Source organism: Ambystoma mexicanum, chromosome 11 (assembly GCF_040938575.1).
Source record: "Ambystoma mexicanum isolate Mex_15411 chromosome 11, UKY_AmexF1_1, whole genome shotgun sequence".
NCBI classification, from domain to species: Eukaryota; Metazoa; Chordata; class Amphibia; order Caudata; family Ambystomatidae; genus Ambystoma; species Ambystoma mexicanum.
The window spans coordinates 1029521920-1029534724 of NC_090934.1; the positions used below are offsets into that span (position 1 = coordinate 1029521920).

Below are 12805 nucleotides of genomic sequence, written 5' to 3' on the forward strand. Positions count from 1 at the left end.
AGTGCTGGATTTGCTAAATGGGGGAGTAAGTGAAATATTACAGTGGCGCTAGATGGAGATTCCCTGGTGAGAGTGAAGTGCCTTCCTCGCCTCGGAGAGATGCTAACATTTCCATTTACCCTTGCAGATGGTATGGACTTGAAATGTGAGGATGAAGTGGATTTTGCGGCAGGATTGCAAACCAGCTCAGCAATTGAAGATTCGGTAAGATGCACCTCCGTCATTCATTTCCTGCGATGAAATGTAAAGCGGTCTTTCTATAGCGTCAATGCTATTGTTTTGGTGGCCTCTCGGCGCCAAATGTGGTGGTTGATGTTATTGCCTTACACAGCTTGTTGTTTGAAAGGGACTGATATATGATCCAACACATGCTTGCAAAAAGTACTCTTTGCAAAAAAAACATGCACCTACATTTTCAGAAATGCGATGCATACACACGGAGTTCTTCTACTCCCAGTAGTGTGACCACCATCAATCCTTAATGTGCGATAGAGGAAAAGTAATACATTGGGAACAACGGAGCAGTGTATTCCTACATTTGGGAATGCCAATTATTCATATACACGGGCTAAATCCAGTGTCTCGGTTCCGTTAGCAATGGAAAGTAATTGTTCACATTTTATGTTTTGTGAAATGGCTTCATGGCGCTAAACAAGCAACACAGTCTTAATGCAACTTGGAACGGGTTCCTTTTACTCTCCCTCCTTTCCTGCCGCCCACCACACGGTTCCCTTCTTGCCACCTAGCATTCTGCAATATTCCCAGGGTAGAGCTGACACAGGCAAACGGCATGGAGAGAGAGAACGCATGCTGCGACTTCCCTGCAGTGTTTCTTTAGACGTTGGTTTCAGTCACCTATGACTCTGTGATGCTCCAAAACTGAACTGTGTTTATGGCCCTTTTTGAATAAATCCTGACAATAAGTGAATTGTTTTCATTGATGGGCCCAATCTTGTCAAACCACCTATTTTTCTTTTGAGATGTTATACCTAACCTCATCTGCTGTACTGTTCTTGTGTTGTGTGGGTGTCTTTCTAATTCACTACTTCAAATCTACCATAATGATAGCACCATATTTTGGACACCGGATAAAAGTGAAACTGTCATTTGAATGCTGATAAAGGATTTATGTGAATACTGCAGAGAAAAAATAGTCGAAGCCCAAAATACCGATTTAAAAGAAATAAAAGCACCCCTTTTACCACATCGGGGTGAGACCCCCCGTAATTCCCCAGTGCCTCTCCACCTTGTGTATTCACTCAACCCTCCACATAAATAAGTGGTAAATTGGGGGTCTCGAATTTTGGCATTTTGGGCTTCGACATTTTTGTATACTTTATTTTGGCATGATCCCGATAAACACAAGTTCAGCACAGAAGCATCAGCTGAAGAACATCAGTGTTACCTGCTTGTGAAATGTACACCATCCACACTTATAAAGGGCCTTTAGCTCATGGCTAAATGTGTGTCACTGCTTTGTGCACACAGACCTCCTGTAATAAATAGGAAGCAGTTATGTTGTCAGCATGCCAAACCACCTAATTTTAGTGCAAAGAAAATACTTGGCAAGTGATGACAAAAGGTTGATACCCTTGAGTCATTCCTGGCTTTTCATATATTCTGTAACTTGTAATTTAGTTGGCTTGCTAATAGGTTTGTGCCAACACCCAGCATTTAAAGCACTGTTGGCAAAGGTGTTTTAATAACATGTGTCCACTTGCTTGAGTCATCTAGTCAAAGATTCATACAATTCACTTTGGTTCTGTGTTATTACATTGGCGTTAATCGTGATTTTCAATGATGCTAACAAGTTTGAGTAACGCATGGGACCTAGGATATGAACTATAAATAATAAGGGGTTTTCTAAAGAAAACAGTGTCAGGATGGAGAAACGTAATCCTGGGTTCGAACCAAGTGTGAAACAGCTTGGAGTATCAGTCGCCCGAACACAAAAGTTCCAAAACCTATTGTGCCGTTCGTGGGACACCCTACTGTACAAAGAATGTTCAAACAATGAGATCAACGCACGACTTTTAAAACCAACCTTCAAGTCCTTAGCCTCCAGTCTACCCTAATCGTCCACACAAAATGTTCCACAATTTGGCCAACAGAACGTCTTCAAAACTAATCTTGGACATCCAGGACTATCTAAGAAACCATTAATTCTGGGAATGCTCTCCCAAGGTTTACGCCCAGTTCGGACTCTCGGTAGTCTTCCTGTTTTCACCATTGACCCGAAGGCTTCTCTCATCAGAGATTCTTTCTCTTTCCCGTTTCCTCTTCCCAGGCTCTCTCATAGCCTTGGGTTTCTTCAATGCTCACAATGGGTCTTCCATGGATCTTCGGTTGTTTGCATATGTACAAGATTCTGGATTTCTCCACACTTGCAGCGCGTCTCTCCTAGCCCTTGGATTCTTCCACTACACCCAGAAATGTGCTCCCAGGGCTTGGATTTCTTCTGCAAGTCTCTCCTGGACATAGTGTCTCCTGTATGCACAGCGAATCTCGTCCAGACTGAGGGGTTGTCAACACTTGCATCAGGGCTCTGGTAGATACAGCAGGTCTCTCCCATACTTTGGGGTTCTCAACACTAACACCATGACTCTCATAGACAATACGTTTCTTCACTAATCACTGCTGATCTGTCTGAGAACTTGGATTTCTCAGCATTACCTTCAGTTGGTCTCTTCCAGACCTTACGCTTGTATATTAACCCAGCTCTGCATTTTTGATGAATACATGATAGAAACTAATTGTAACATATCATTGGTAGCCAAGGTTGCATTAATGAACACAAGATGCTAACTTGAATGGGAATGTACACAAGAATTTGCGTCGTAACGTTACCAATACATTAAGTGACAGAGCTGCAGGATTGGAAATAGTGTTTTAAGATGACTAGCAAACTGTTGTAGCATTTCAGAAGGGCACCTGTGTATGCACACAGGTGTGCATAACACATTAGTGAATACATCTGGTGCTTAACTGTGGTTGACTGCTCACGAGGTGGGACGTGAACACAACCCACTGAAGCGATTACACTCGCCCAGATGCGCTGGACCCCTCCTACCGATGGCAACCAGCAGTGATGAAGCCTTGCACTATTAAAACTGTGATGCCATTCAAGTCAAGGAGGGTGTTCTAGAAAAGATCAAAGGGGCCAGCTGCCCAACCCCAAGGTTGGCATGCACTTTCATGTCAACAGTGGTCCTTTATTAAAATAAAGGGAAGCACTCAAAGGGGGACACGCAGATTTGCTTCAAGTTTGAGATACTAAGACTGGTCAGAAGAGAGGATTTTGGTTGCACTTAGTGAGTTAGTGACTTTGGAGAAAGAAAAACCACTGGAGTGAGGCATTCAAGCACAGTGGTAGCAATCTCCGATTCAGGACAATATATTCTCTGCATTCGAGGTAGCAGGCATTACAGCATTCATTTTTCCTGGGTACAAGAAAAGAATGCGGGCATACTTTATTTCAACTATTTTTCATTATCGAGTGAATGCATCAGAAACGGGAATAGTACTGGTGGTGTCCTGTGATATGTGATGAGAGCCAGGCTCTGCCGAAGTGACCCAACAGGTGGGCTGGTTTTAACATACAGGAGTGACATTGATGTACAGAAAAGCCAGGACTTCAGGGAAGGTTTTTTAAAAGCGTGAGTCAGAAGGAAGGAGGTATTTTGTTAGTTTTTTCCTAGTAGGGTCTTGTCCACTGGTGGCTGCTGAGTGCTTGGAGTGAGTCCCATGACCGTAGATAACTGGACCTGGTATTGGAGGTTCTCACTCATGCTTGGAGACTTCAACGACTCTGCCTTTCCCCCTGATATCTAGATGATATCCGTTAGTATTTGTCATGGCAGCAAAAATGAAACCATTTTAATTTGGTATTCATTAGATCAAATTTGACCATGTGGAGTGAGGCAAGTCTGGGTTGCACACTATCCCCTGCATTGACTTATGACCTCCATCTCCAAAAGAATAAAAACTCATAGTAGGTCAACGAAATTGTTAATTAGCTTTAACAGTGTGGTCATACATTTGATTGCATCTTGTGCATACAGTGCATTTGATTGGATTGAATAATAGGGAACACTGTACAGTTTGGCGGCACAAAATCCCAATCGATGAGGAAAAATCATGTGCACGTTGCCCATTTTGGCCCGCACAGTGCCTCCTTTTGGGTGTTATTATATGCATGGCTCAACAGTTGTGCTAACCACTACTCATTGACCATTACGAAATGGTGTGCTGTGTGTACTTTTAAAGTTGAGGTGGCAAGTAACCCTTCATATTTGGCTAGTAGCTTATGACTTGTCATTTTAACACCTGCTAATGTTTCCTTGCACTGATATGTTAAAAAGAAGCATTTGTAAAACCAGCAGTGTTGGATTTTGCATTGGGTTCGGATAGGCATTTGTCAGGTGCTGCCATCACGTGCGCAGGGCCCCGCACTATTTTCCAGCCCTTGCCATCTAACGACCAGGTGGTATGATCAGGACTGTGCCTGGCAAATGCCTATTACATACCTAAATCTTTTATCTTGACCAATGCCTGCATTAACCTTGTTGCAGTGGATGTTGTCTCCGTGCTCTCTCTATTGGCTCTTTTAGACCTGTGATCAGTTGGTTTGTAAAGCAGCCGAAAAAATCACGTTTGGAATGTGGAGTATAGTTTTATCAGCATGTGTGGGTGTTTTGGATGATGGTATTTGGCAAAACCAGTTGCTTGGTTTTATGCACTCACTTTACTGTGAGCTATAATCACGCATTTTATGTCGTCGCGATGAATAGTTTTTTTGCAAGCATCTGCCTATAAAACATACATCCATTTATGTAACATGCAATAGAAACAGAAAAGACAATTATACGAATGCTGTAATATAAAGAGAAACATTCTTCATATACATTATCTTTCTTTACACTTCGAATCATAAAAATACATTATATATTAAGATTGAATTAAAATATCTGAGGTACAAAGGATTTTCGCCGTAGCGCTATTTTGACTTGCATAATCAATTTCTGCAGGGCTTCTGGCTCTGTGCAGGCAAGTATCTTCCTGTATCCGGTTGTCACCAAAGATCTCCACAATGATGCAAGCCACTGTTTATTCTGCTCCGTATTCCTGGGGTAGAAGAAAAGAAAGTGAGCTGCGGTCACCTGGAATCTCGAGCCACACGTACATAATCCTTGCTGTTCAGTCGACCCCGCTGACCACGTGGCTGTCACATTGAGCTGTGCTCGAGTCATACGTTGCCTAGAAGAGAATACTCCATTATAAGTCGGGGATATACAATTTACCAGCGAAAATACGATTCGTCATTGCTAAATAACTGGCACCCGCAGATTTGTATCTTGCTTGTGGCCCTTTCTCATTAATTTGTAGCGAAATTAAACTCTTTCGTGCTGACCCTTGAATACCTTTTCATTTGAAGCTATACACCGTACCTCTCATTCTGCACATATCCATATGAGCTTCATTGATTAAATCATGCCGTTTTCGAATTGAGGGGATTATCCATAATTCCCTAATAAATATAATTATACTGTTCTAGCGCGCGTAATACCGGGACCAGTTTCTAAAGGCGAGTCTGGGATTCGATCCTGTGTTGTGCTGTGCGTTGTCTTAATTCAAAGACCAACTATTGCCCCTGAGCTAGCCTCCCGGCCATACTCTGTAACGTGCTGTTTTCCCCTGCCCAATCTTGGTGCAGAGTTAAAATTCCCATAGCATGAGCTAATCATCAATGGACATCATATTTCATTCAGAATGTACAATCCGATTGTTAGTGCGCTTTTTTCACCACAAGTAATCTTTTAAGGAAGAGGTTCTCTGCCCTAAATATTTCATCTGTTCCATGTAGACCCCATAGTCCACTACCATAGTTTGCTTGGATAACAGCTTTGGTATTGTTAACTGTTGTTGCTACCTTAGTTCAATACCTCCCACAGTTTGCTGAAACTGTTCAGCTACCCTTTTAATTTGCTGCCCATTTATTATTATCCGAGAATCGTACACCTAAATAGTCGGACCCATTGTTTGTTTCTATGGGAGTGTTTTTACATGAATATTTCCTTTTAGATTTTTGCGGGATTCCTTTTTTAAATCTAGGTTAAGTTAGAATTTTTCAAAGGTTTCTCGTAACTTGCGCAGAGCCTTTTCAGTTTTGGCTTTAATTATGGTCATCAAAAGGAACTGAACATATGCATTTTTTTGTAATGTGTTATATAGTTTTATTGGCATGTGTGCATTTTTTGGATCATGGCATTTGCCAAAACCAGTTGCCGGGTTTTATGCACCTGCATTACTCTGAGCTAAAAGCACACAATTCATGTAAATGGCACCACAGTGCTCCTTTTAATGCCACCAGTGGTATATATTCTGTAGCAAACCTTTCCATATAGAGCTTTGTTACTCAGAAAATAGGAGGTGCTGTGATATCATATTTATAGACGGTTACGCAGCAAAATGGGTGGCTAATAGCCAATCTCTGCAAAGATTTGTACAACACACTATTGTTCTGTCAAGTAATTCGAGCCCGAAAAGTCAAAGAACTTGTTTTTTCACATTTCATATAAAATATTTGGAGATCTCATTGTCCTTATGCAAATTTGCGACACTTCCTGACAGACTCCCAAAGAAAACAGAAGGCCATAATTATAGAAATATTGTAGCTGCAGATATGCATTGTGCTCTTGAGCATGGTCTTACTGTGTTTGCAGGACCTATGTGTGAAAAGGCTGCTAGGGGTCTGCAGGTGTTCACACAAGGAGTGCAGTAGCACTGTAGATCTTGCACAGCTCTGCTCTAAATGCTCTCTGGGAAGTGGAAAGGCAAGCGAACGGGCCATGAATGCCATGCTGCTCACTTCCCCAGAATCCCATTCATGAAATTAATAACATAATAGTGGGAAATGTTGATAACGGAATTGGACAAACACCCCAGTCTTGCAGTTTTAATAAACCTTTACACTAAAATGACAGAAATCAAAATAAAATATCCAAGAACATTATTGAAATATACAATTTAAATTCATCTGAAATATGTTTTTAATAATACTTGGCAAGTAGATGTTCTACAATTCAAGCAACTCAACTCCGATTGTATGTACACATTTTCTTTCAAAAGTGCATTAACCCTAATAAAAGAATGAACCAACGAAATAGTGAGTGAATTTCAATTTCCACTCATAACTGTGTCCCAAAAACTGAGCCAAGGTGTCCTCATGTGTATTAACATCATTCTGAAACAAAAGCCATCGAGGAGATGAATGCCTGGACAATGTCAGAAAATGCTTTGTGGTTTTACCATATCCTTTGTTACAAAGACTAAAGTGCATCAATTCAGTGGGGAGACCCCCCAATGGGACCCCACTGTTGCAGCGTGCCTAGCAAATGAAAGCAAAATTGCATAAAATCCTGTTGAAAGAAACGTTCAGGAAATTGTAGTAGGTACTTTGGAAGGGTGCTGGGGGTCTAGGCAATTGACAGAACTCCTCATGCAAGGCGTACTTGGATATGGAGTCTTGATCGCGACTCAATTCAGTCATCTTAATAGACTTCTAGATTATCGTGCAATTTATCTGCCAAGATTTTACTACAAGAATCAATATCCTTTAAGTAGTTCTCATATTCCAATGCAAAGAGCTCTGATGGTTTAAATGACTGATTAGTCAAAGCAGAATTTAAGGTGACATTTAAAGAATTAGGGAAGGGATCAAGCAATTTCTTGTGTCTTAGCACAACCTAGAATAACGCATAGGGAAGGGCCAATGGCTTCTTCCAGAACACTCCTTCAATGATTTCTAGTTTACGCCAGTCAAGGTTACAAATCTCTAGACCATAGAGTATAGCTGGAAGCACCTTGTCGACTTAAAGCCGAACTACAGGTATCATTGTGAATGACAAAGGAACATTCTAGATAAAGCGTATAATGGAGCCAATTTCGTTGTTAGTCGAACACAGAATACCTTGGTAGATAACTTGGCGTAGTCCGGAAAATCTAAATGCAACAACATATCCGTCTCTTTAAGCGTGATTTTTATATACCATTCATAATCCTGTTTGGATTGTCTTGTAACCAGAATGGCTGATTTTGATATACGCAGGATCAGGTTATTTTTGCTGAGATAGGCATGTAAACAATGAACAATTAAGTCTGTTGCAACCCAATTGGAGTTCTGTCAATCAGGATGATCTCGTCAGCATAGAGCAAAGAGGGGACGGCAAGCAAATCTATTGTAGGAGAAACATCTGCATAAAACGAGTTCATCCAAGAAATCTTTTAAGTAAAGATTAAAACAGCAGGGGCCTAATCCCTGCCAAAGACCTACATATTTATTTACTGTAGCCACCAAATTACCTGCATGATTGAGGTAGACTTGACTGGTAGTACCATAATGAAGCACCATCACTAATTTCAGCAGGGTCCCAGGAATCCTCCAGAAAATGTATCCCATAAACTGGACCTTATGACACAGTAGATGGATCTGCACAGGGTAGAACAAGAGGACAGTGATTCTTCTGTTGTGCTTGTTCATGTAATAATTACAGGAACAAACCATTCATAGAGATTTCGCATGTCTCACAGAAACCCGTCTGGAGGACATAAGGTTTGCTGATGGATTTAGCCCAGTCCTTCAGATCCTGTAATAAAAGAGAAGCAGCAACCTTGGCAAGTTTTACATGACTGGGGGAACAATACCTTCTCTTTCAATATATACAAACAATTTCTCCAGCATGGGGTCTGGCATGGATTCACATGCTCATGAATATTCCCCGTTGTCAGGCTGGGAATCCTCGGTAAAGAAAAAATCAGTTTCAGTTTCGTTTCTGAACTGTCTTTCTCCTAGTAACCAATTACTGGTCTCTGAGTCATACTGCCCTCTACCTAAACCCCTCCTCTGGCAGCCATCTTCAGATTTTTACCGCATGTTCAAGTGTTGGGAGTCCTCGTGCTATAGCTCGAGCTTTTACTGCGTTTTTTGATTTTTCAAAGAGGTTACTCTAATTTTTTCGGTCAATCGAGCCTCAAGCTCCACCGTTTGTACTTCCGATCAATGGGGACGCGTTTTGGATTTTTCTTACGCCCCTCAAGGGTGAGTTTTGTCGAGTTTCACTTCTTGGAGGAGTCCAGAAGATCTTTGAGGTCCAACCCGCGTGGACATGGCCCAGGACAAAGGCAACGCAACACCCAGATCCAAGCTTTTCAGGAGCTGCCCTGGATGCGGATTACAAAATGATTTCAAGGAAGATGAGCACTCTCGGTGCCTCTACTGCCTTCACGACTACAAATCGCACGTGGAAAAGGACTGTGCGCTTTGTAAGAATATGTCCGAACGGACAATGAGAGATCGTCTAACTTGACTCGCCAACTGGCTGGAGGGGAAGAGCCCAGCAGCAGGTGAGAATAAGAAATCCGAGTGGACTTCCAAGACCTTTGAGGGCGCTCCGGTGATGGAGGCCCAACAGAAGGCAAAGCACTGCGAGTCCACGGGCACCGAGAGCGCCGATGGGTCGGGCTCTTTGGCTGCCAGGCAGGGCGCGATGTCACTGCCGCCATCAACCACGAGCCAACGCTCTGGCTCGGGGAAAAGGAAGTCGGGGAACCCGGGAAAGCTTCGGGAGAAGCCCCGGTCGATCCCGACGGTGGCAGCATCCCTCCCCCCAAGGTGAAGGCCTCAGGCGCATCCAAAGTCGTGAAGGCCCTGATTCACCCGGCTAAGGCCTTGATCAAGGGAGTCGTGGTGGCCCTGGCGAAGCCTGTGGAGGCTATCCCAGTGGAGACGACCTCCGGGCCTAGAGTTTCCCTGCCACCACGGAGGGAATTCTCTTTTCAGCCTATCGATGAGACACCCGTGAAACCCCGGCGGAGAAAGAGGGTGTGAGGGCACGGTAGACATTATGGACACAGATACCACCTCTGAAGATGAACTGGCTGGCGTCGTAAAGATCCTGGACAAGAAGTTAAAGGAGGTCCAGTCCTACGGGAGGGATCCCGACGAGGCGGACGACGAAAGCAGCAGCGGTGGTGCCAATGAGGAGCCGCGGACCGTGGAGGAGATGGAGGATCCTACTCCCCAACCGTCGCTCCCGTCGCAACCGGTGCCGATGCCACAAGACCACTCGGGAGCAATCTTGATGGCTATTCAGGCCTTGTGTACGGAGATAAGGACAAGGTTGCCCCTATCCCCAGCGGGCGACCCAGCGGAGCCTGGATCGTCAGGAAGCCCACTCAGCAAGCGGAGGTGAACCAATCCCCCTCCTCCCTTCCAGCCTTCACAGCCTTCTCAGCCTTCCCCTCCACCGAGGGATGAGACGGGCACGGAGACGGCGACGACGGTGGTGACGACGGGATGGACTTCCCTTCACCACCTCTGCGGTCCCCCCCCCGGACGAGATTGGCTCGTTCCATGCCATGATCGCCAGGGCATCTGAGCTCTTCAAGCTCTACCCCGAAGAACAGAAGAAGGAAGGTTTCCTCTACCAACGGCAGGAGGCTAAGAGGAAGACTTTCCTCTCAGTCCCATTACTGGATGACATTTGGGATGAGGGGCTGGCGCTCCTGAAGAACCCGTCCACGGCTCCTGCTAAGAGAGACCGGTACGAGAAAAAGTACTGAGTCCCGGATTCCACCCCTATGTGCCTTAAGGCACAGCCGTCCCCGGATTCAGTGGTCTCCGCGGTGGCCAAGAAGAAAGCGGCGGGGGCGACGGCTTCAACTTCAACATCCCCGCCGGACGGTGAGGGGAAGAAGCTGGCCGTCATGGGACGACGGGTCATCTCGTTGGCGGCGACGACTATTAAAGCGGCCAACGCCCTCGCGATCGTGGCACGCTACGACAGGGAGCTGTGGTTCAAGATCGCTCCCCTGCTGTACTTCATCCAGGACGACAAGAGGGCTGAGTCCCTAGAGATCCTACAGGAAGGCGAGATAGCTTCGGACCACGCCATTACGGTGGCCACGGAAATCGCTGACACCGGCTTTCGTCAGATGGGCAACAGCGTTTGCCTTGGCCGGCGCGGTTGGCTTAAGGCCACCGACTTCCGCCAGGACATGCAGACCAGGGTTCTGGACATGTCCTTCGACGGAAACAACCTGTTCGGCAAGATGGTGGACGAGTCACTGCAGGCCATCAAGGCGGACACTGAGACGGCTCGGGCCTTGGGTGTTCTTCAACAACGACGGCCATCCTTTCGGAACTCTGGAGGCAAGCAAGGTGCCCCAAAGGATTCAGCGGCGGTTCCTCGTCATACCTCCAAGCGGGCCGCTCTTTGTCGCAGGAAGCCTACAGAGGACGGGGCAAGACAGGAGGATTGCGTTGTCATCGCCAAGGAGGCCAAGGCGGCAAGGCCGCAACTAAACAGGACTGAACCGGCCGTGGCATCGGGCCCCCAACCGAGCACCCCGGTGGGAGGCCGGCTGGCGAAATTCGTCAGCGTGTGGTAGTCCATCTCCACCGACCGTTGGGTACTGGATGCACTGGCCCGCGGGCACATCCTGGAATTTCAGAGAAGGTGCCCCTGCTTACCACCCGTGGCCAGGAAGGAAAACCATGTCCCACAACTACTTCTGGAGGTACGAGCGATGCTAAGAAAGGGAGGCATAGAACTCGTCACAAAAAGGCTCCGGGGCTCGAGTGTACTCGCGGTACTTCCTTGTACGGAAGAAAACCAGCGGTTGGCGACCCATCCTGGACCTTCGTCGTCTAAACAAGTACATAAAGTCTCAGAAATGCCGTATGGTCACCCTCCAGCACGTGCTGGGACAGCTGGAGGCGGGAGATTTCCTATTGTTGCTGGACTTCGAGGATGCCTACTTCCATATCCCCATTCTAAAGGGACACCGCAAATTCCTACGATTCGTGGTCCAGGGGCGGCATTACCAGTCCAAGGCCCTTCCCTTCGGATTGAAGTCAGTGCCTAGGGTGTTCACCAAGTGCCTGGCACTAGTGGCGGCGCAGCTGCGCCTGCAGGGAATCCATGTCTAACCCTACCTGGACGCAGGCTCATCCGAGCAAAGGCAAGGGAACTTGCCGTTGATCCCACAGCGAAGACTGTCCAACTGCTCCCGGATCTGCGATTCTCGATCAACTTCGCGAAATCCCACTTGGTACCGTCGCAAGTCGCCCTGTTCCTGGGAGCCAGACTCGACAAAGTGGCGGCAAATCAGGAAACTCTGACGACGGACGCCTCCCTGGAGGGATGAGGAGCACACACCAGAGATCTCCACGCAAGAGGCCTTTGGCTCCCGGAGGAGAGGTCACTACACATCAATGTCCTGGAGCTCTGAGGTGTGTTCTGGGCCCTCAGGTCGTTCCTTCCATCTCTCAATGGCAAGGTGGTGAGGGTCTTCACTGACAACACCACCACGATGTTCTACATCCGGAAGCAGGGGGGAACCAGATCCCCAGCCCTATCCAGGGAAGCGCAGGATCTGTGGCATTGGGCCGTCGCCCAAGGGATGTTTCTGTTAGCCTTACATCTGGCAGGAATAAAGAACACCATTGCTGACTCACTCAGCAGGGAGCTGCGCTGGTGCCACAATTGGTGGATCTCCTATTACGACAATGGCGCAATCCCCAGATTGACCTATTCGCGACGGCGATGAATGCCAAGTGCCGGAGGTTCTCCAGGAGGTTTCCCCAGCCGGGGGGCATGGGCGATGCCTTCTCGTTCCCTTGGGATGGCCTATTCCTGTATGCGTTCCCACCATTGCCATTGCCATTGCTACTGCGACTCATCAGTCAACTCGGACGGTCCCGATGCAGGATGCTCCTCATCGCACTGGCGTGACCGAGGCAGAT

At 46.3% G+C, this 12805-nt stretch overlaps 1 protein-coding gene across 10 annotated transcripts in view; it reads left to right on the forward strand.

Annotated features, from left to right (window-relative positions):
* Nucleotides 1-12805, forward strand: part of AKAP13 (A-kinase anchoring protein 13) — a 1883770-nt gene that overhangs the window by 854131 nt on the left and 1016834 nt on the right. For all 10 annotated transcript variants that reach the window (XM_069624282.1, XM_069624281.1, XM_069624277.1 and 7 more), the window contains one exon: nucleotides 128-204. In XM_069624282.1, the coding sequence (XP_069480383.1) occupies nucleotides 128-204 (77 nt within the window). The remainder of the gene's footprint in view (nucleotides 1-127; nucleotides 205-12805) is intronic.